General features: G+C 40.1%; 1 protein-coding gene across 3 annotated transcripts in view; it reads left to right on the top strand.

Annotated features, from left to right (window-relative positions):
- The window catches only part of MBOAT2 (membrane bound O-acyltransferase domain containing 2), an 85790-nt gene that overhangs the window by 37957 nt on the left and 23223 nt on the right, over positions 1–24610 (top strand). For 2 of the 3 annotated variants that reach the window (XM_052674350.1, XM_052674365.1), the window contains 2 exons: positions 18154–18249; positions 21350–21405. In XM_052674350.1, coding sequence (XP_052530310.1) covers positions 18154–18249; positions 21350–21405 — 152 coding nt within the window. Of the gene's footprint in view, positions 1–8633; positions 8656–18153; positions 18250–21349; positions 21406–24610 lie in introns of those variants that run through there. The other variant, XM_052674360.1, reaches the window with a different exon arrangement.

The following is a 24610-nucleotide window of genomic DNA, read 5'->3' on the forward strand; positions in this document are numbered from 1 at the left end:
ATTAGAAGTGAGACATGTATGTCATGGAAGACAGCTAAGAGAAACCTCATAAAATAATCTACAGGAAGCATGAGGTATGAAGCAGAGAATAGCAACAGAAGATGTTACACTGTTCCTACACGGACAGGGGAGCTGCTATCCTACACAGCTCTGTGTCAGGATTTGAACGCTTTATCTCACAAAGATACTGCAGAACTGTTGAGTATTCAGAGTTCAAAAACAAAACAAACAAAAGGCACAGAAAACTCAGATAAGAATCTGAGTATATTTGAGTTTATCTTGAAAAGAGAGTTAATTAAAAGGGGCATAAGATCAGAAGCTGCCTAAAGTTGTTTATCGAGAAATTGCTTTTCTATTGTAGGGCAGTGGGGAGAGACTGGAAGGGGATATGAGATGGGAAGTTGGATTTGATCTTCTTATTGCTTCTGGGAAAATGGAAGTAGTTCTGCCCAGTCCAGTAGGGGGACTTGCTTCTAAAAACAGCTATTTTTGTTACTTTCAAGTAGTAAGCACTTTAATATAAATTATATATCTAGTTTGAGCTACATATAGAGATGTGTATGAGCAGGATAGGAGAGTCAGCTTGGCAGTTTTTCTTTCACAAATAATATAAAATTGAATTGTTGTTAAAATTTCACTTCTAAAAGGTGTAAGGGTTTACTTTCATCTTAGTACATAGTGGACCACTAAGCATCGAAATCTAAAATGGCTTCCAGCTGGAAGATCTTCGTGATCACAGGCTGAACTTTTATAAGGGAGAGGAAGTTCTAGCTACCTGGTTTCAGATACAGCATAGATATATTTCCCACAATTATTAACACCAAACACTTTTTTTAGTTGAATGTTTTTCAGAATCAAGACTTGATGCTTTTGCAGCACGTTTGTTGAGTCAGAAAATGTCTTCTCTGAAAGGCTGATTCCTGTAATGGCACTTACTGATTCTAATCTGAACATTTTGTTGCTTTGTTCCTGCCATTATTTCTTAATATGCCCATTTTTGCCTTTTAAAAGGTTTCCTAATGGACCTTATCTTCTTTCACTTTGATCACAATATTTGTGTTGTGATCAGCCATTTTCTACCTTGTGGTTCTCCAAACAGCTTCTGGTTTACTTGGTGCTGATAAGAATTACTGAATTAAATGAACCATTGGGTTTATCCCTCATGTAAAACAAAAATTGTCTAAAATAGCAAAATAAATTACAGTGAACAAACATTATGACGCATTTTTTGCAGGTTAGTACTTCCTTTTATGGCAACAACAGGTGAATCTTTTGTAAGGAGGGGGAATCCTTTTATCCTTTTGAGAGCTTCCTTGGGCATAGGGGCAATGAGATGCTGCTGCAGTGGGGCAAGGGGCAGCTGAGGGGCTTCTATGGAGCCAGCAATGGGCAGCCAGGGCTCAGATGGAAGCAGAGAGCTTCCCACAGACCGGGGTAAGGGAGCAGAGGCTGCCATCATTCACAGCAGTGGAGCTGGCTGGGAGCATGGGCTGCTCTGCCAAGGACACAATGAACAGAGGGAGAGATGAGCTCTTTGTTCTGCCTGCCCCAGTTGCTCTGAGATTTTTTTTTTCTCTGTAAAACTTCGGGTTCTGGTTTTTGTTCTAGCAGTGCTTGGGGAAGGGTTGTTTTTTGTTTAGCTTCAAACTTCTGGAAAGCTTCCTGTGGGGAAGGGATCCAGACACATCATTTAAAGCTGTGGCCAACTCTGGGTTCTTTGTTTAACTCCTGTCCTTCTTAGACTAAGTGGTTTGGGGCATGCACATGTGGAGATATTTTTTTAATGATGTTTTCCCACAGCAAATCATGGTGAGTGGTGGAGCATCTGTTTGTAAAGTGAGGGAATTGATCTTTTTGACTCTTTATATATCATTTGCTCTCGTACAGTTTCTCTAGGCATTTCTCTCAGAGCATCCTTACGGATTTTCAATATTTTTAATAAAGATGTGAAATTTTCCACAATCTCTGCTATCTATACTGAAAATGGAGATGATGCATCTGCTCTCATTGATATGGGCATCCATAGCTTGCAAGTATGTCTTCAGGAGTAAATAGCATTGAGAGAAACCCGAGCTTTAACTGCAATGCTTACAGTGCAATGGAATCTCTTGTTTGAACCTATGTTTGAGAATTTACAAATTTGCATAGAAGTTACGTGTTTATGCTTACACATGTATTTAAATATTCAACTCAGAGCTTTTTATACTTTTCTATAAATACAGTAATGTTTTGTAATTTACTATATGCTGATAGTGTAGGTACCGGACAGACAAAAGTATGTGCAAAAAGATCACTGTTGGTGCATTTATCCAATATGACAACATCTCAGTTGTGTTGCTGTACTGATTCCTACAGCATGACTTTTTTCTGTAAGGCCTGCCTCATCCTGTGTGCTTTGGTGATCTCTTCTCCTAAAGCGTTAGGAATAATTTTAATTGGAGGAAAATTAACTTGTTTTGGAACAAAAAGGCTATGAGGCCCAACTATTTTATGCTCAGAATTCAGCTGCTTAATTAATAGATGGCAAACTTGATTAGGAAAAAAAATACTGGTTTTCTTTACCATGTTTTGTCTTAGAAAATTAGCAATTAACTTGAGCCTCTGAATGCTTACCTAATGCAGGTGGAAGGAAGCTGATTGTCTCTGATCCAGCTTCCTGCTTGCAGCAGGGTCAGCTATGGGGTGTGGAGCAGGCTGCTCCAGTTCCTGTTGGTGCTGGATAACCATCTCCCTCTTATGCTGCTCCCCTTCAAGCTGATAATCAGCAAGTTAGCAGATCTGTGAAAGGTGAAGATGGACCTCGAGAACCAAAAGCTGCCCAGTGTATTGTTGCCCACCTTGAATTAAAATTAATTGCAGTTAATGCATGTCACTGTCATTTCATAAAGTGTGCCTCAGGCTAACAAAGTGAGAAGCTGTGGGCTTCTTAGTGGCTCTGCTACTCTGAAGCTTGTTCACTAAATGTGGTCTTGCAGTCTTTGCAGGAGCCCAGGATAATTTGGGCCATGATGAATAACTATTCCTCATGAATAAAATCTTTGTCCTTTATTCTTTTCTTGCAAGTCACACATCTCGTAAGGCAAATGTGTTCTCACTTTTTTCTTTTTTCTGCACCATACATTCATGGGCTTCATTACTGAAGTAATTTGCAGCAGAAAAGCCATTACAGACGTGTAGCACATCTGTATCTCATGGCCATAGTGAGCTTGGGTGTGCCAATATGTTCATGGTACCCTTACAGGGCCTTTGCTGGAAAGGTAGAAATAACTGAAGGGATCACTGCTGGTTTTTGCCAGTCGCTGGTGTTAATTTGCTAGCTGGAGGCCAGCTTACGTGCTTTTGTTTAGAGTAGAGATGTCTGACTCAACAAGCATGGCAGAGCCTTCGGATAGACTGGGAATGCTTCTATAAACCAACTTACAAGCTTACAACTGCAGATGCTTTTGCTATTAATTAATTCATTATAAATTGTGACAAGAGAAGCTCCTTCTTGTAGTTTACAGCTGATGCTATATCTTAGGCAGCTTGAAGTAGAGTGCTTTTGCTCATGACAAAGTCTGGCAGTTGGTTTTGTTTTGTTTTTTCCTTTTTCACTCCTTGTCTGTCTTCGTATCTCCAGAGCAAGTATGAGTTCTGGTGTTCAGCTGAACTCACCTAAGCAAAATGTGAGTGCTGCAGTCTGTTTGCTTGTTGCTAATTCTGTGCTCTTCTTGCAAGACTGCCACCAACATTTTTCTTCCTCTTGCTGCTTTCTAGTTCATTTTTGCTTCGGTATGATTCAGTATGTGAAACAGCATCACAGCAAACAGTACTTGTCCCCTAACAGCTAGGAGAAGTTTGAAAAGCATTCTATCTTGACATTTTTCCCAGCTAATGCCATTTAAGTTTTCTCTTCTAAATGACAAAAAGACCTACGTATAATATATTTTCAGCTTGCACTGTCTTTACAGAGCACTTTCTCAACTGTTCTAGCAAATAAAGATGAGTGAAGAGAGACTACTAGTAGCAGGAACGTTATAAACCATTGTGGAAGGAGGATTCCAAGTGTACTAGGAAATAAGTATAATAAATAAAAATCCTGGCGAATAATAATTAAATTTTATCCTTCAGTGGAGGGATATGGATGCCAGGTGAAGCAATGAGAGGATATAAAGTGCAGACTGTAAGTTATTTCCCTCTTGAAAACAACATTAGAACTGATGAATAACTGAGGTAAACATAGAAGCATAAACACTGCTTTCCATTTCACTTGAATAGAGTTTGGCTGGTTGAAACAGCTTGTGGGAGAAAGAAGCAATGGCTTCTGTGGATCTTAGAGGCCAGACCAGTATGAAATTCTCTTCTCTGACAAGACGTGGTCCACTTTCCCTCAATCTGAGTCACTAATGAATGTCACAAAGCCCAGATGCGTTGAGCTGGTTTTTAAGGCGTGTAAAGCATGGCACGCACATTTAGCCGAAACCTTTGCTCAGATTTGGTTTCCAATGAAATCACAGAAGGAAGCTGAACAGCAGTGACGCTGCGAGGCTTTGCAACAATGAATAATCAGAGGTAGCACATTGTGTGCTTGTGTTGCAGATTAGTTTGTCTTTACTGTTGCAACATATGCGATTTTTCAAAGTCTTGACATTCGTGGCAAGCACAGTGTAGGAGATTCTGGATGCATACGGAATTTCTGGCTGACAATCAGTCTATTTTTAGGCTGAAGGGTTACAGTGTGGAGCCTAACATGCTTGGAAGAGATCTGAATTTCATTCCATTTGAAAACGAGTGATTTCAATTAGAGTGAACGCAATTTGAACATGGCTCCATGATGCTGTTTTCTGATAGAATTAGTTTTGTAGAGTGGCTAAGTTTAGTGTTTGAGCATTCATATGATACAAAAACAGGTCAGCAAATTGTAATCTTTGACGCTGTTGCTCACAGAATGCTCTTGTGAGCTAGGTAAGTGTTTCTATTCATGTTTAATGGATGGGGCAGTCAGAGGGACTGAAATAGCTCTGTAAATTTAGCTCCCAAATCCCAAGCTTCTGTGGATTTATACACTGGGAATTTGAATGCCAAAAAAGAACTTCACAAATAGGAACACTTATATTTGTGGATCTTGGTTTAAGTCACCTGTTCGGTCTTACAATCAGGCTGTGATGGGCTTTCCAGGCTGCTCAAGTTGCATTCTGTCCCTTATTAGTTCTGCCTTTCTGCTGAGTGAGCTATGAACTATCTAAATTGCTTCTATGCCGATACAGTGTATATTTCCTGCTTGAATAAATAGGTATAAATGATTTTATGCATACTACTTTTTGTCTGTGGCTCTAAGTTCAGCAACTTTTAAGTAATAATATGTCTTTTAATAGTCTAAATACAGCAACGTTTTCCCTTTCATAATTCAGACTGGCACCGGTCTTGAAAAATAAAAATCAAACTTTCTTCTCAGTCTGGTTCCTGCAGTTCAGATTAAAAATGCATTAATTTATTTTTAGAGTTTTGTGGCTCTTTTGTTACCTGTAAATGAAGGGATTTTTAAAATGAAAATTTAACAACTGCAAAAAAGGAAGCTTGAAGCTGGCAAAAGATAGTGAGATACCTCCCTTGTAGGTACCTGCAGCCTGCTGGCGGTCTTGCTAGCAGCAGCAGATGTTGTCACTGATAAACCAGCATTGCAAAGGATTTGGGAGTGAGAAGTTCATTTGCTTGGATGCCATGTTTGTGTTGAGAAAAATAACTGATCTCTACTGAAGAACGGCTCTTTGTGTTTGGACGTATCATTCCTTGTCCAAAACAGAGCAAACTCATAGTAGGAAGAATTTTCCCAGCTAGTTAGTGAGTAGGAAAGAAATTGTTAGCTCACTTAGTGAGTGCTGAGGGAAAGAAATTGTTAAGAGGTTTTAGGAAATAGGATAATTCAGGAATGTAATGGAATATCTTCGTTAGGAGCAATAGGCGAATGGCACTAGTATAGGTGACACATGGGTGAAGGATTTGTGCTTTTGATTTCATATCTCAAAGGACAATTGGTGAACAACCTGATGTTCCTTATTCTCCTTGCATTCACACTAACACTGTATTTATATGGGAACGGAGCCTCTTCCACTAGCATATATTGCTGTTACATTTTCTGCTATTGGCTTCTGCTATTTGACTTAGTTCAGCATGTTCCTAGGGACAGGTCATATGACTCTATTGGCTGGAATAAGCAGTAACTAATTTTTATTTACTATTTTACTGAATTGTGAGATAATTTGGTATCTCCAGACATGCAGGGGGGGAAATTTGGAAGCACGTTAGAAGCTCATCTTTACTGAAGAACTGGGAGATGACAAAGCAGAGAACAGCAGTTTAGCAGTGAGTTTAGGCTGAAAATATGGCAAAGTTCAAGCGGTATGGAGACAGGGTCATGGCAGTAACCAAGTGAAACTAAATATGCATTTTATGTAGCAGCAAATATATGCAGTATACATAATAACAGATACGTTATGAAAATACAGTTACTTTCTAACTTGGAGATTATAAATGTCGCTTTGAAGAATTTTTGTTTGTCAGGGGTTAACATCTGGGTGATTCCACGAGTGATCGTGCCATGACTTTGACCATCACTGAGTAATTAATCTTCAGTTTTCAGTTTCCCGTTGGGAGCTGGAAGAGAGAAAAATGTTCCAAAATCAATGCAATAAATGCAGGGCTTTTTCATAATGGGTTCCTTCTATACTTGCATGCCACAGTCTACAGACACTGATTCTGAAATATTTCCTTATTAGTGTACAGTAGGACTACTGTATGTCACAAGTAATCTTTACATGTAAGTCTCACTACTGCTGAGGCTTGGTTTCGTGCCATGCCATTTCCATTGCGTCTCCTGTTTCTGTGCATAGCTTGGATGCAGTCTTGGAAATGGCTGATAATGTTTCATGTGGGAGAAAAGAAATCTGCACGAAAATGGAAATTGCCGGTCTTGTTCTCAGGAGTAACCTGTGTTAGGCTGCACCATTTGCAAAGAAAATGGAGTTAGCGACAGGTTTTCTCCAGGCTGGGAGTAGGAGACAGATAGATGATTTTGATCTCTAAATATGATTATGCTGGAGCACGTGACAAGCACTGTGACAGTGGCAAAGCTGATGCATCATGTGAATGCTTTATATATGTTGCCATGCATTAATTAAAGGCTGTAAAAGATGAAACCGTTGTGTGATTGTGGTGATTTAACTTAGCCCTGGGGGTCTGAGGTGTGAGAAAAGCAGACTGAAGTGAAGCAGATCATCCAAAGGGATGAGCTGAGGGTGCGTTAAAGCGCCGGAGCAATGCAGGTATTTCTATTAGGCCTTATTTTTGGTAAATGAGAGTTTTTCAGAGCAACTGATTCCTAATGCTGCATTATTTGAGATGTGTGCATGATCACAAGATGGTGCAAACTGCTCGCTAGAGAGGAGGAGAGCTGTGGATGTGGTGTGGGTCAGATCAGCTGTGGGTCTTGCAGGTACAAGGGGAGCTGGGTGACACCAAAGGCTGTGTCCTTCCTTCCTGAAGAAATGAGACTTCAGGTGAGAAACAGTGCCGCCATCCCCTCTGGTGAGTACTTCTACAAAAGGCATTTTGTTTTGATACACAGTTGGAAAGAAAATTCAGCTGTGTTCTGGATACGTTGGTTTATTGTCATGAACTGCTGGCTTCCCTGTGGTACTCGAATTGCTCAAATATTCAGTTGCTGTAACAAAATGTGACTTCTGCGGCCTTTCCTTTTGCGAATTCCACCTTGCAGGATGTAGGTTGTTTATTAAGCTGCAAGCTGCCTCATGCGCTGCTTCTGGCTGTACAACCACCTTCTCAGCAAATCGCATCCCCTGTGCTTCACAGCTGCTGCCATCCTTAATGTGAGTGCAGAATGTCTCCTGGCTGTCTGAGAACAGATCCCAGCTGGCATCACCTCACGGCTGAGCAAAGCTTCCCCTCGCTCCCAGTGGTGTTGTGTTGCCCTCTGTCTCAGGTGCTCGTATCCGGAGGCAGGGAGGTGGGGGCAGCAGCACAGCCCGGGGGAATGAGACAGCTGGGAATCTGCCCTGCTCTGCGGCCAGGAAGGACGGCAGCTGCGACACTTAGGGGTGTGGATGGGGTCTGAAAGGGGTGGGAAGCTGGAGGGGAGTGGTGAGTGGGTGAATGAAAACGACGGCTCGCTCTTATCTTTATCCAAGGTGATACATGCCAAGTACTGAGATTACAGCGGTAACGGGTTTAATGATTGACCTCGTGGGTTTTGCCAGCAGAGAACTTGTTCTGTTGCATTTGCTCCAAGTTCTTGCATCAAACTTAATGATCTGCTGAAACAAAATTATGTAGCCTTACAAAATGTTTTGGGTTTGGCAGTTCTGGTTTACAGGTGTTAAGGCATTATGGATAGTAGAACTGCATTTTAAAATAGTATTCTTACCAATTTTTGTCTGTGTTATGAAAAACATCTGTATTCCTTTAAAAATATTCTGCAGAACTTATGTGACTGCCCCTTTCCTAAAAGGAGACTGTTTTCCATCCATAGGTTTCTGCTGATGTGCAGAAATAAAGGCACTGGATACATCCCTGATGTTTGAGAATGTTACTTATGTATCACATGGGAGAGGGGGGAAGGATTAAATCACTGGCATGCTGTGATACTGGAATATCAGATAGGTAAGCAAATACTGCGTAGAAAAATGGGTGAACAGATGGAAATTCCCAGCACCAGAATTAGGAGTGTTTGGAATTGAGCAGCTGTTTTATTTGTGAGCTATGACTGCTCATCTTTGTGAGAAGATATGTGAAGGATCTCCTTCCTTCACCTGTGTCTTGTAAGGGAGATTCCAAGGTCAGGGAGCTTTGCCTTTACATGTCTTGTGTTACGTTAGTTGTTAGGCTTTCTGCTTCATGCTTGTTTTTAACTGCAACAAACTGTTAGCAGCTTTTTATAAAATGTAAAGGTCAAACTTGGTGCTCTTATCTGCATTGTTTACTGTTATACTTCAAGCAATTGCAGAAATACGGGTTGGTATGACATGACAGTACACACTGTGTTTTTTCAGATGAGAGAGAACTTGAATGACCTCTCCTGGATCATCTCAGTTTAATAGGGGATTTTGGATAGGTCTGACTCCATCTCTCAGCTCTGAGTCTGATAAAACAGGTTTATTACTATTCCCATCCTTCCAAGTTCCATGTTCCCTTGGAGACGTGCAGAAGAGTGAAGTGAACAACGTGTCTCCTCCATCCCGGTGAAGCAGTGAAGGCTCTCGCCACACACTTCACTTGTGGGTGATGCTTTTCCTTTGTGCAAGAGCCTGGAGCATTCCAGATCTGGAGAGAGCAGGAGGAGAGGTCAGAAAGTCAGAGAAAATAACATTTGAGAGCGTGTGAATAATACCAAAATTTCAGTATGCATTTTTGACAAGGATGTCTGTGGCTGTATTTATCATCAATGGCACATTTGAAATATGGCCTGTAGCTATAAATGGAGTGATTGTTTAATTTAGCTTGGTTTGAGATTTACCAAGCCACTAAATTGCCACTATCTAGCAAAACATCAAAATACTTGAGGCAAGCTGGAACATCTACAGCAAATCTGCAGTAAACAAAACTAGCTATCCCAGAAATTCCAAATGCTTCTGGGTTCAGCAGAGCTAACAAAGCCTTGTTTTCCATAGCTTTCTGTGCCTGTCCTTGCTCAGGAAGCCAGTGGGCCTGGATACCTTTCTCTCCGTCTGGACAAATCCCTTACAGGCACTGATCAGCCCACAGAGGAGGGCCTGATGCACGGCCTGCACTGGGGCTGTCAGCTCTGTGCTCCTTGCAGCACAGCCAAGCCAGCCAACTCGCCTTTGTGGCAGCAAGGCCAAGCAAATGGCTTTGGAGACTGCCCAGCCCTTATGCCATGCCTTGTGTAGGAGCGTTGCTGCACCCATGTGTCACAGAATCACAGAATGACCAGGGTTGGAAGGAACCTCAAGCATCATGAATCTCCAACCCCCCGGCAACATGTAGGGTCACCAACCTCCCCATTTAATACCAGACCAGGCTGCCCAGGGCCCCATCCAACCTGGCCTTGAGCATCTCTAGGGATGGGGCATCCACAACCTCTCTGGGCAGCCTGTTCCAGTACCTCACTACTCTCATAGTAGAGAACTTCCCATGACATTCAACCTAAATCTTCCCTCCCTCAACTTAAAACCATTTCCCCTTGTCCTGCAGTTATCTACCCTTTCAAATAATTGAGTTGTCAGCTCGTGTGTGGCCATCAGACCCCAAAACTTCAAGTGAAGTTGAAGAAGGATGGTTTGGCCTGGTTGCTCATCAATGAAGCATGGTGATAAGAGCTCTTCCTTCTGTGGCCTTGGGCTCATAGGCAGTTTTGTTCATTTTTTTGTAGGTTTTTTTTCCAGCACGTTTTGAAGTACTGAGAAGGCTGACTAGTGCATGAGTCACAAGGATTGATATTACATTCTAGAGAGTAGTTTCTTGGTATGTGGATAGGACTGTGACTTTCTGAAGGCTCTGGCTGGTTATGTGATCAGTGTTCAAAGCGGATGTACACCAGTGGTGTACGGTTTGATCAGGAATTGTGTAAATAAGGAATATTTTGTGGATGTAACAACAGCATGTTGGGGCAGGCTAGCTTACCCTGTGCAATGTTACACAGTCAAAGCTAAATCTAATCGGTATTTGTATTGGCTTGGAGTGGATGGTTACAGAATTAGAGGTTTAGCTTTGTCACTTTGGACCTTTTCGCTTGATGTTTTTCCCTTTCAAGTTTCACAAACATGTTTTATGTTGTGAGTGCATGAAGTGGGCTTTTGCTGTGTGAGCAATGAAAACTAATTATATTTGCTGGAGTTAATGCAGTTAATATAGCTACATCTAATAACTACTCTCTTATGACCCTAGTGGTGAGAATTTATTTCTTAGTGGTTTTCACATTGGTGGAAGCAAATGGAACGAGCCAACCTCGGCAGCAGCTTTCAGCAGAAGGCTGGAATGTGGGCATATGACACTGGGGTCATATCTGCCTTTTGAAACTGCAGCTACACGTTTCAAGTCTATGTTTTCTCCTTGTGTATTGGAAGGAGTGGGGCTTGACTGAAAGTTAAACCTTTATAGTGAAAAAGTGCTTTGTGCTGATTGGTTTACTTAACTTTCTACTAGCAACGTAACGTACTATGCTGTTGTCCTTCCACTGCATGGGAAGAGCCTAAAATAACAAAAGAGTTACGACAGCTCCCAAAGGGTGGCTTTGCCAAGGTCACTGCTCCTATTTTTGCTGGATTTTGTGCAAATAGAGATAGGTATGTTAGGTACTCGACCAAATATTTTATTTAGAAGATGAGTCCCTCAGAAGTGTAAAATCAAACAAAAATGCAACTCCTGCCCCTGGTTATGCAAATACAATCAGCTGATGTGTGTTGTTAGTCTGGGACTGTGACTGGTCGGCGTGTACAGAGCTCTGGAATTAATCTGTGGATGTTACTGCTGTTTTTTAGCCAGCAAACCAAAGTCTTTGAGGGTCACAGGGATCTTGCTGTGGAGGCACAACACAAAGCTGCTGAAGCTTTAGCAACTTCTTTTTGTTTGTGTGCTAATTTTTATGTAGTTATGCTGAAAACGTGGAATTGGTGAAGAGAGTGAGGGTGATAAAGACAGGGGGATGTCTTGAGAAGAAAAAAACAAAGAAGGCTATTAAATATGTGTAAATATTAATACAGATACATTAAATATGTGTATTCGGTAGTATTTGATTCCAGGCCTTTAAGGTGCTGATGGTTTGAGCCTCAGAACTTTGGGAAGCAGACTCTGTGTGCTTGTGTGAGCACCTTCCTTCAGCCACTTCTGGGGAGGAACATTGACCTGGATGGAGACTTAGAGCTTAACAGCCCTGCTGCTTGGATGAGACCTTTAGCTCTTTCTTTGTTGGTGATGATGTGGTGGGCAGAATAGTAAGGTTATCATGTGGAATGAATTTAAGACTGGATTAAAAGGGTTTGCCTGTAAAAACAAAATTAGATCACCTTGCACTGAACTAGACAAGCAGTGATGGTGAGAAGTATTATTTTGTTGGCTGTGCTGTGCTTGGGGGGATGATCAAGAGGAGGGACTGTAAAGGGCTGAGCTTTAGGAGGTATTCTGCATTGGCAGAAACGATGCTTTGGAAGCCTATTTAGTTTAGCAATGCAAAGTGTATACATTGAATTTCATGGAGTCGTTAGGAAACCAAAGGAAATTCCTTTTGATGTAAAAGAAGCCTGTATGTATGTGCATATATATATGCATAAATACGGACATGTAGGATGGTTTTTGGCTTCTTATATCTATATATAGACACACTCACCTATAGGTAGACTCATGTGCATATATGCACATTAAAAAATTTTTTTTTGATTAATATTAACAACGACAGCAGTAGATAAGACAGGAAGTGTTGTAGAACAATGTATTTGCTAATAAGAGAGAACTCTGCATTTAATTTTTAGCAAAATTAGAATAGAAATCCTCTTGGTCAGCATCTTCTGCAGAGTACCACTTGGACAGAGAGCTTGTTTGCTGTTTTCTATGTGTAGTAAAACACATGATAATATATAGAATAAATTATATTTAACATGAAATGTTAGAACCTATGTAAAAAATTAAAAACAACAAAGCAACTTTGATTATTTTACTAATTTTTTTTGTGCTTTCAGAGTTCAAAATAGTAGTGAATTAAAACATAAAATGGCAGCTTGATACAAGAAAAGCCCTGCTTCCTAGTGGTATGTTTAGTCTTGTTTGTTTATAACCTGTTTTCTAGTGTGACAGGGGGCTGTTGGTGTTTTTTTGTTGTTGCTTTTGTTGGGTTTTTAGCTTTAAAGCTGAAGTTAAATGTTTCAGACAATCTGTTCTGCTTTCCGCTACTTCATTATTGCAGTATCTTCCAGACATGCCTGGCTCGTTTGCGTCTGTTGATAGATGAAGAAAGGTCTTTTTGACAAAGATCCTGTGAATTAGTTCTAAACAAATTCTAAATGAATGCCTTTGTGCTGATTAATTATATACCATACAACATGAATTACAGGTCAGTTTGCCTTACTGAACATATTGTAACTTGTAATACTAACCATATTGCAACTTGCTTGTAGCAGCTCTTGAGCAAAGGGAGTGACTTCTGTAATTCTGCAGTCAGACCGTTTTTCACCTAACAGCAGGGATAGGTGGAAGATTAACGCGGCTTTTTGAAAACCACCAGCTTTTGTACCAGAGGAGAAAATTCAGCCCTGGGTAACACTGCATTCACATACAGCCTGTAATTAATGCTGTGGTAGTCAGGTACAACTTCACATGGTTGAGTTCTGCAAAGCTTTACTTGTTTTTCAGGTCTATGGGGAGGTTTTTTTTGAAGAAATCCTGCCATGTTGGCAGTGGTGGCTAACATCTATTTCAGGTAGTCAGCTGGGTGACACTTTGGTCAGCAGCTAAATAAAGCTAGGTTTGGTTTTGTTTAGGGAATCGGTGGGCATAGCAGGTGCTGGGTCTGATAGATGTCTGTGATTCTCCTCAAGGCAAGGAGCCATTTGTGCTCCCGCTGTCGTTTTTGTAAGGATTGGCATTTTCACCTTTAGAGATGATAGGAAGGATGTCTGTCCCATCCACTGCGGGGTGTTGTCTGATGCGTTGTCAAAACGATTAAATACTTGTAAATACTTGTTTCTTCTTAAAATAAAAGCTGCAATAGGTTTGGGTTTTGTTGTTCTGAGATGATCACATGTGCATACTGTTCCTCAACACATGGCTTTGATGCTTCTTTCTATAATTAATAGTGACTGAGCTGCCTGACAACCCTGGCTGACATGGCTGGATTTCAGGTGTTTTCATTCAGTGGGGCTAAAATATCCCTGATACCTCATTTGCTTTTCTTTTGAGTTGTATCACTTTGTTTTATCCATCTTATCAACCTTACCTTGCCTGTTATATTTAGAAAAACTTGAAAATGAATCAGATGAAGATCCAGAGAAAAAGAGGGGAGAAGCCCAGGCGCTTGTAGCCACAAGGCTCTGGAGTGAGCAGAATTTGTGGACTGCTGGAAGATTTACACCTGTATTTGTTAACCAGGTTCACTATAGGCAGATGTCCTTCATAGTTCTAAGCCTTCATGGGTGCTTAGAGAACATACGCCTGGGCTTTGATCACAGCTTATGATTTTTGTTTTTCTATGCAGACCAACTGTGAATGGTTATAACAACGTGGTTATGTTTGTGTAACATAACAGACTTCTTGTAAATCCTGGGCATAAATTTGGATTTCCATTTAAAGCTGTATATAATGGTAACTTCTGTATCCTTCTTTCTGGGAGGCAGGAGAAAGGGGAGTGTCATTGCTGTCCCCTTTCCCAATTTAGGGACACCAGGTAAATCACTTATTATTATGGATTTTTTTCCTTATTTTTTCCTTTAAAAAAATTAAATGTTCATAATTCTGTTTAATTTGTTCTATTATAATAATGACCAGATTCTGTTATTTTTAGGAAGCAAGAATCTTCTAGATTTAGTACCTGCAAATATTTAGTTCTTCAGTGATAAGATAAACATAAAATATTTTAGAAATACTCTGAAGTTAATATTTAGCTAAAATCCCATTATAAAATAACAGCAAATTATACATTATAAGACTGGAGGTGTTTTCAAAATGCATAAGTAAAGCAAAAGCAACAGTTCTGTGGATTTTAGAGTGTTTCTCTTTGCTTTTGTTTTGTTGGCTATTTTTAGGGGATATCTATCTAGTGCTTTTGGAAGCACTGCCTGATCTGTCATACTGCTGTGGTTCTCTACAGTGAACTGATGCTGATTTTAATTTTTATCTGTGTAATAACCTTTTAGGGAATCGATTATATTTACTTTGGTCACTTGTTTTCCAAGCCTTGCCATATGTTTCATGTCATTTATTTTATTATCATTGCTAGCAGTAAAAACATCTATATTTCAGTCCAGAAACCACCCTAGTTTTCTTTCAAATCACTTCAGGTGGCACTTGGCCGTTGCTATGTCTTTGGAAAGTATTGGAAAGTGTTGTTTTGTTATTCACCTGGACTCAATGGCCTGCCACATGGCAGCTTGTGATAATCCTTGAACATCAACAACCAGCTCTGCCTTGGCAATGTCAGATTGTATCTCTCACTTGCTCATAAGGCAAATACGATTTTGAAACAGTAGGTTTCATTTAATGAAGCATCAAATTTTGTATCTTTGCGTGTGTACTGACCTTTAAGCTATTACTGAAGACCTTTACTCTTGAGCATGTGCAAACTTGCAGTGCTGAAACAAAAAAAGAAACAAATCTAAGAAGCCTGACCAGGTCTCTCTGGATGGCAGCACGACTCCCTGACCTATCAGTTATTTCTCCTGTTTTGTGCCATCAGCAGACATGCTGAGGGTGCTGCCACATCACCCAGGTTAGTTATGAAGTTGTTGAACAGGACCGGACCCAATAAAGACCCTTGGGTCAGTATGGATCCATTTCCTTCGCTGCTGGCCTCCAGCCAGACTTTGCATCACTGACCACCACTCTGGGTGCAACCATTCAGCCAGTTTTCCATCCACCTCACTGTCTGCTCTTCCAGCACATACGTCAACAGCTTCTCTGTGAGAATCTTAATGGGGGGCAATGTCCAAAGCATTACTGAAATTCAAGTATACAATACCCACTGCTCTTCAGTTGTTTGCCAAGACAGTTCATTTTATTGTAGAAGGTTAGTTAGTAATTGAAGTTGCAAGGCATTTAAGCAATACCATAGCCAACCGTAAGTAACCGTAACACTGTCTTGTATGTTTTAGTATTCCATAAACGAGTAGCATCATTGCCTCAGTCTGCCTCAGCACCCTCACTCAGAGGGGGTGAGGCCCTGGCACAGCTGCCCAGAGAGCTGTGGGTGCCCCATCCCTGCAGCTGCTCAAAGCCAGGTTGGGTGGGCCCTGGGCAGCCTGAGGTGGTGGGGGGCAGCCAGCCCATGGCAGGGGTTGGGCGGGTGGGCTGTGAGTCTCCTCCAACTCAAGCCTTCTATGATTCTCTGACTGCAACTTGGTTTAAACCATTTGTTTTCGCTACAGATATTGTCAGCCCACTTCTGGGCATATTTTGTGAAACACCTGGGGTTAGAGATGTGGAATTATGAAGATTTAGTAATTTTTCAACTGCAGCTTTTCTGCAAAAGAAAGTCTGCATGTTTTGTTAAGAACGTAGTGTAGAAGTGTTACAAGGTAAAACATTCTGAGGTAGATACTGGTGACTGTTTTTGTTTGTCTGATGGGATGTGCCCAACCCATTGATGTCCCACAGAATCATAGGACCATGTATGGCATGGTTCCTTGACCTACGTGGTGAGCCCTGCTGCTGTGGTGGGCCCTGTGAGGTAGGAAAGCTGCAGTTGGTGTCATGTGTGAAATTCTGTTTGTTTTAGGCAATATACAGTGAATAGACTGCTGTTAGTAAATATATCATGTTGCCATTGAGGAGAAAATGAGATTTTCTTAGAGAAAACAACAATATTTAAATTGTTCTTGTTTTATTTATATTTATTTATTTTGTGTAGTATCTTTGGGTGGGTTCCAACCCAAAACATTCTGTTATTTTTGTTGGGGATTATTTAGTCAGGAAATCTTAAAAAAAGAAAAAAAAAAAAAAAGAAAAAAAAAGGCTGGTAACACTGAAAATCATGTTGAATTTTAGCTAATGAAATGGCTGGGAGTTACATCTGAGCAGACCAGTCATCACTCATGTGAAACCTGTGCAATTTCTGTCATGTAGAGGAAGCAGCTTTTCTTACAATATCTCAAGAAGTTACTTTCTAACTTGTTGTGCAGTGTATAATGCTCCTGATATCTGTGGTCCACTTCTTAACTGTGTCAACTTTTTTCCTTGCTGAAATAGTTCAATAGTATAAAGAATCAATTGTTGCTTAATTTTGTTTCTTTTCTATTATGCACATTTTTGTGCCATTCAGCCACTCAATTTGATATTTTCTGGATTATTAAAATGGATGAAAACAGAAAAATGCTATTTATTGCTAAAGCAGGCAACCTAAAGCTTTAAACAAGCAAGCAAACGTGGATTTACACCGCTTCTGATGCACGGCATGTGAGATTGGAAATGGTTCTCTGTCCTGAAAGCTGGACATCTTAAAATATTGTGTAGTTTAAATCTAAAGCAGTTCTTAAAGGTGAACCTGCAAGTGCTCTTTATGGCAAAAACAGGTATCACTTTCAGCTTGAAGAATAGTTTCTAAGACTTCAGATTTCATTATGTAAACACTTGTGCTAAAATATTAGTTTGAGAAAGAAAGGAAAAGCGTGTCCCAGACTCCTCCTGGAGTGCCCCTCACTGTGTCACCTTCATACAGTCCTAGCTCTCATTTTCCATGTGATACAAGAAAATTTTCAGTTTAATTGGATTTTGATTGTACAGCATAGTCTGCTGTAGGGACTGAACATCAGACTGGTGTGCTTGATTTCATTATTGTGAATGCTTCGTGATCTGTGTGGAAATAGTCAGCATTATACCTCTTACTAATAGGAGGAAAAAGACCCTGCCCTTAAAATGATATGTGAAATCAAATTTTTAATACTTACAAAAGTTGCCTTTGTGTGTATTTTTTATACTTGCAAGGATCAGCTTTAACAGGAGGCGTAAAATCATACGGTTCCCTTTTCAATCAGATGTGTTTTAATGGGTATATCTGAAAATTAATATTCTTTTCCAGTGTCTGTGGTATAATGTACAGGAGAACAATCAATGGAGATGATCAATGTATAATTTGCTTAATTTGCCAAATTCGCATACTGGTACAGTCAAAAATTCACTTTGAACTAAAAATAATAGATTCATTTTACAGAACTTCTGTTCTTCACAGCAGCATTTGCATTACAAATGCCAAGTCTCATTCATGTCAGTAAATAAGATAATGGTGATAGCAGTTGTAATTTAGTACTGTATGCTTGGAAAAAAATCTTCATGGTTCTGTAGAATAAAACTTACAGAAGAAGTCAGAATGGAGGGGTACTGACACGTGCAAATTGTGAAATACTCACTTGAAATTACTGAGAATTAAAATCTAATTAAAAATTGCTGACTCAGTGGAGAAACGTTTTTAATTAAAATGCTTTTTGTTTTTTACCCTGTCAGGTATTGCTTTGTTTTTGCTTTGGGATACCTCACTGTGTGCCAAATTACTAGAGTCTATATCTTTGATTATGGACAGTATTCTGCTGATTTTTCTGGGTAAGGACAAAAAAAAATCTCTCCATCTTATCTTCCTGTGTGATGCTGCATCTTTGTTGTTTATTTTTTCCTTTCCCACCCACGGCAATGTGATGAAAGCTGAATTGTGCCTTACATACTTGTGTATGTCTGTAACCTGATGCCATGCTATGAGTTAAATCTGAATGTTTTAAGGGATTTAGCTTTTAGCTTTTCTCTCTTGTGAGTTTTATTCTGTGTTCCAGAAAGGAAAGGCCAAGGAAAGAGGCACCCTTAGAACTAGAAAACTATGCCTGTTTATGTTCTCTTTTTATATGAGGAGCTTAATCTATATTTGGTTGGAGCCATATGTGAGCAAAATATAATAAAAAAGGTGAGGCAAAAATGAAAAATATTGGTGATTCTTGTCAGTACTACAGACAGAAACGAAGCACATCATTTCCTATGACTGTTTGCTCCTGGTAGGCCTTTGATCTAAAGGAGCATTTTAGGAAAAAAAAAAAGAGGTGTGTGTGCAAGTCTGTTTAAAAACAGCAACAGCAGAAGCATTAAATACTTCTCAGGAATAGTGGGAATGGCATTGGTGTTTGTAGTTCAGTATTACTGTACTGTGTAGCAGAGTTGTGTTTGCCTTGTCACTTCTCAGTCTTCATTGGTAAGAGCCCCAAAACTACCTGGTAGGCTGAAGCCTGTAGCTTTCACAGTTAAGTTCATCCTTCCTGTTCTCATCAGAGGAGATCTAACCAGTGCAGACAGCAGAGCCTGGAGGGAACTTCAGCTGACCCTCCACTGAGTGTCTACCTTGATGTGAACTGGATCACTTGCCCCTGACTGTCTTGTCTAGATTTCTGCTGACTATAATGAGAGATTGTAACAAAGATATATGCATACAGATGCACAAAGCTAGATTTACAGATGCTGAACTGAATTTCACCATTAAGAGTGGAATCATGATTCAAATGCTGTCCTTTACAGATCACTTAAGGACCAAACGGTACAGCCTTGCATCAACCAAAGCTCTGGGCTCACATGGGAAGCAATGTAATTGTATTTGCCTGTTATTGACCTAAAACTATTAATAGTAGCCTGAGCACACCGTTCTTCAAATGTGACTGTATTGCTCTGATAGCAGCTGTCTTTGATGTTAGCTCCGATTTCTGCCAGGTCTAAACGTGTCCAGAGCTTCACGAAGGCTGTGCTCTGGATAGAGCTGCTCTGTTCAAACGACCCTTTCATGCCTGCAAGCTTGGTGTATGCATATTGTGTTAAATCTCCAGCATAAACTGCATCTGCTCCCTTGAGACCTGAGACAGGACTTGTTTCCAAAACAGGAGAACTGCATGCTGCAATTTGAACTGAAAGAGGCTATTTTCCGTCAGTTTTCCCTATTTGCAGAGAAAGAGGTTGAACTCAAAATTAACAAAAATGCCCTAACCAGCTGGTGAATCCCAGCACCAGCAGTTCTTTCTTGGTACCAAAGAAGCTGGCACAGCTTCATACAGAGGTTAGCCTTGAAAGAGCTTTGAATGAATTTAGATATTTCTCGTAACCCATCTTGCCCATCTGAAGTGTCCAAGCCCAGACAATCTGCCAATGAAATCTGACCTCGTGTTGGAGGTGCCATTGTGATTCTGGCTTCAGTACTAACAGACCCCAGCTTCCTGCAAGCCTTCCACAGCTTGCTTGCCCTTCTGCCAGTAGCTACAAGGGAAATGAAAACTGATATTCTGCCACACTGTTCCAGAAAGGGCTCTTCCTCTTTTAGTCTCTAGACTGTTGCTCCTCAGTCACATCTCTGAAGGTACTGGAAGAGCCATTTTAGAAAGAAAAAATATCAATAGCTGCTATGATAACAATGACATGTGTCAGCTAGAATTATTGTAAGGTCTGTCTGAGCTTCTCCTGGGCTCCATCCATTCACATATCCATTTACAGAAGGAAAACCTGTTTTGTTCAGAATCAGCTGGAGATCTGTGACAGCACCAGGCGACTCTTCAGCTCAGATGCTGAAAAGAGACTAGAGAGAATATTCCACAATGTCTGTTCTCATTTATTTTTTCCCTTGTTGATCCTCCCCTGTCACTCAAGCCTTGATAACAGGATTTTTGGGGACGCTGGCAATACAGGGGGTTAGTTTTTCCCTGATTGCATTTGAGAACTGAAAATACATTGTGCTTTGAAATAACTTGAAACGTAAAAAATATCATTTGGCAGGCTGAACCATCTGGGATAAGACTTGTCAGTAGAGGAGGACTTGATGGCTACAGGGTGATCATTTTTCTCTGTTTTTGTTATTGCGTTTCCAGCTCACGTACTACTAAGCAAATAAAATATATTTAAGAACTGGTTTCTGGTTGAATTCTGGTCATGCTCGTTTTATGTAGTCTTCCCTACCCCTGTTAGGGGTTAGAAGTGCAGTTGGAAACTTAGGTACAGTGGAGATGGTACCATTTCTTAGTGAACTTTTCTGTTTTCCAGAGCAGTTAAAGCTGAGTTACATACCCAGTCAAGAATCTCTTGGACAGTTTATGATCCAATAAAATGTAGGAAATTCAATATGAACTGAATTCCATTGGAGTCAGCATAATTGTGCTAGGTTTTAGTTTTAACACTTATGTTTACTTGAAGCACATAATAATTGTAGATGGAAAAATTAAGCATAGGTCCAGCTGTTAGTAGAAATAGTGAAAAATGCTCTGAGTATCTAAATAAGTAATGCTGCTGCTCAACTTTGGTATTCTTATTGTCCTTTGTTTACTGCTGCTGTAATTCATAATGCATATAGTTGTTCATGCTGCCCTTTTTCCCTTACTCTTCCCACTAAGAGAAAAGAAAATAAACAGTGCTATTAGAAAGTAAATGTGGAGCACTGGCTGTGTTTGTGGGACCTTCTGCAGCAATAAAAGGCATGGTTTATCAAATACAGTATCTAAGGAGTAAATTATTTTCATAGCTTGAAAATGGTGTCATGTTTTGAGCTCGGAAAACATACCTTGTATAGGAAGTCTTCCACTAGAGAGTAATTAACCTGGCTATTTGTGTAACATTTTCCTTGATGTTTATATGTCAAAGAAAATCTGATTTTTTTTCTAAACTGTTCTTTCTTCCTTTCTTGTAACAGTCCAATGATGATAATTACACAGAAGATCACTAGTTTGGCATTTGAGATTCATGATGGTAAGACTTCTTTAAGCTGTCTTAAATTTTCCTTTTTTTTTTCCTTTTTTTTTTTCCTAAATCCAACTGACATTCTTGTGCTGGGCTGTAGATTCTGAGCATTAGCCAAATAATTTCAAAACTCAGAGGTCACTGTTGTTGAGAGATTGGTGGTAGCAGTACACTGTTATCTCAGTTGCTGAGCACCTGTTGCTTTAAACAACATAAATTCTATGTGTGTACAGGCTTTAATGCTGTTGTTAATTGTTTGAATTCTGGTAAGCCTAGAGAAGCCTGCAGGCTGTAACGTTCACAGATATGAAAAGCCTGGAAAGCACTTCTTGTATGAATACTTGAATGAATGAAAATTAATGAGCAATGCTAGATATGTCTAGCTGTTGTCTAAAATGGTGGAAAAGCTGATGTCAAACTTCAGAGAAAACATATTTGCAAGTATTAGTTTTGCAAGCTATAATCAGAGTACAGAGTGCCCAGGTTAGAGGAAACAGCTTATTCTGAAGCAGTAATAATTCTATTATCAAAAGTAAATGCTTCCTCCTATTATTTTGCTAAAGGAATGAGCTATTCCAGATTTCCAGATACCTGCACAAGTAGTGGAGTTGAGTTATAGGACAAGCATGGGAGTGTTTCTGATGGTCTTGAAACAAATGTTTCATTTAGTCAGCTTTGTTCTTTAACTATGAACTGCACAAGATTTTTTTACCTACTTAGAATCATAGAATCATAGAATTGCTCAGGTTGGAAAAGACCTTAAAGATCATCAAGTCCAACCATGACCTAACCGTACTACCCTACCTCTCACAACCCTCTGCTAAATCATGTCCCTGAGCACCACATCCAAATGGTTTTAAAACACATCCAGGGATGGTGATTCAACCACCTCCCTGGGGAGCCTATTCCAGTGCTTAACAACCCTTTCTGTAAAGAAGTGTTTCCTGATATCCAATCTAAACTTCCCCTGGCACAACTTATGGCCATTACACCTTGTCCTGTCACCTGTCACCAGTGAGAAGAGACCAGCCCCACTCTCGCTGTAAGCACCTTTCAGATACTGGGAGAGATCAATAAGGTTTCCCCTCAGCCTCCTTTTCCCCAGTTTATCAGCCCCCGTTCCTTCAGTCTCTCCTTGCAGACCATATTCTCCAAGCCCTTCCCAAGCCTTGTTGCTCTTCTTTGGACCTGCTTCAGCACCTCAATGTCCTTTCTGTTCTGAGGTGTCCTTAAATTAACACATACCACCTGTATTTTACTAGAAAGTTCAGATTATTTGAAGTCTGAATTTGTTTGAGATAAGTTGAATTCTGTGTATCTATCATGAAATTTTTTTCCCTACTGATTCCACATCAGAGATCCTTTAGAATCTCTGTCAGCTTGTGGGAATACAGTGGAAAGCTCTCTCTCTGGTTGCATTTGCAGTTATCAGAGTTCTTGAGTTGGATGATCACAGCTAAGAGCACAGTGGCAGCATGATGAGACCAGTGTAAATTCAGGAGCATCTTTGAGTCTTATCTCAGGAGATGATTAAAAAACATGTACAAGGGAGACTGAGGTTGTATTAAATCAATGATTTTTAAGCATGCACAGCCTGCAAGGGATCTGTCAAGAGAAAACAATGAAAAGAAGCCTGCTGCCAATGGGCTTTTGTTCACTATACAAAGATCCTTGCTTCCACTGGAAAATATTTTAAGAGACGTACGGCTTAACGAGGAGGTAATGTTGAAAATCACTGTACAGATTAATTAATGGCAATCTGAGCCTTTAGCCACAGCTTGGCTAAATTCATCACCAATTACTTTTTGGGTTTTTTTTTTTGCCCTCTCCTTGATTTTTACCAGTATATCTAAGGAAAAGTAATGAAAATAAAAAATCAGACGTTGCTGCATTGGAAGATCTTAGTAAATGTCGGGGCTGTAGCTGTGGTTAGGTTGGTTTTGTGGTAAAGGCAAGTCTCCTGCACTTGATCTTTTCCTGGCAGCCTGCTCACTGTGCTCAGCTGGTTTCAGTATTACATTTGAAGATCCTGGAAAGAATTGGGTGTAAGGGCACTCACACTGCATAATAAAGACTCTGTCTGCTCTTAGTGAATATCCTTGATCCCAAGTTGAACACCAGCACTTCTGTAAATAAATAGTTCTGGAAGTTACAATTCTGTGCATTTATTGTGGACTTTTACAAGAGGAAAATTGTATGCAAGTTTCATAGGAACAATTTGGGTTTGATCTGTAATGCTAGCTTTTCAGAAGGTTGCATGGGTCAGAAATTTACACCTACATAAATTTAGTCTGTGCCTTTTGTGTTTTAAAGATAAGCCCTTGGTAATTCTTGTCTTCTTACATGTTCTTGCTACTTAAATGAACACTAACAAAATTAAATAGTATGTTATATTTGTATTTCTTGCTGACTATCACACATATTTTAAAGGCAGAGAAGTTTTTGTTCAGAGAGAAGAGTTCAGAGACTGCTTTTGTCCATATTCATTCTTTCTGGCAAGATTTAGATTTATTTGTGTAATGTTAGGCTGCTGACAGAGTTAAAGGGATAAAAAAAGGAACTTTTCTGAATGAAGTACCTCTTCATCGAATTTAAAACTGGCATGTTTTGGAGAAGGAAAGGTGCACTGCAGCTATTCCAGAAATAGGCTGATTGGCTGCAGTTAGTTTCAGAAAGCTAAAAATGAAGAATTCTACTGGCATGAGAAATTTCCAGCTAGCAGATGCTGTTAAATAGAGAAGTTTTTGCAATTACAGGATGCAAAAAGTTGATCAAAGGAGAAAGATACAGTCACTGCTTAACTCTTCTATTTTGAGATGGCAACAATATATTTTTTTGATAGAAGTTGGTTTAACAAAGTTTAATGATAAGTAAGATAGCTGTTTAACAAGCTTTGATGGCAAGGTACACTTGGTTATTCTCTGCATAGAGGACAGGATCAAAGGAAATCATCCAGAAGCCCTTTTTGTTGAGTCATGAGGTTCTGAGTGGACCCCCTTGCTTTCCGAACTCCTCCTCAGAGGAGCCAGGGTGCAGCAGGACTCAGTCTCAGTCCCAGCCTAACAATGACAGACCAGCTTGGGCTGGAGGATGCCATCACACACATGGAGCTCCCCCTCTTTTGCTCACAACCCACATAGCTGCAGATGAGTATCACTCATTTTACTGCAATTCTGCAGGAGCTGGGAGATCTTTACAGGAAGGAAGGACCCGT

This window comes from Tympanuchus pallidicinctus, unplaced genomic scaffold (genome assembly GCF_026119805.1).
Source record: "Tympanuchus pallidicinctus isolate F22 unplaced genomic scaffold, pur_lepc_1.0 scaffold1, whole genome shotgun sequence".
Lineage (NCBI taxonomy): Eukaryota > Metazoa > Chordata > Aves > Galliformes > Phasianidae > Tympanuchus > Tympanuchus pallidicinctus.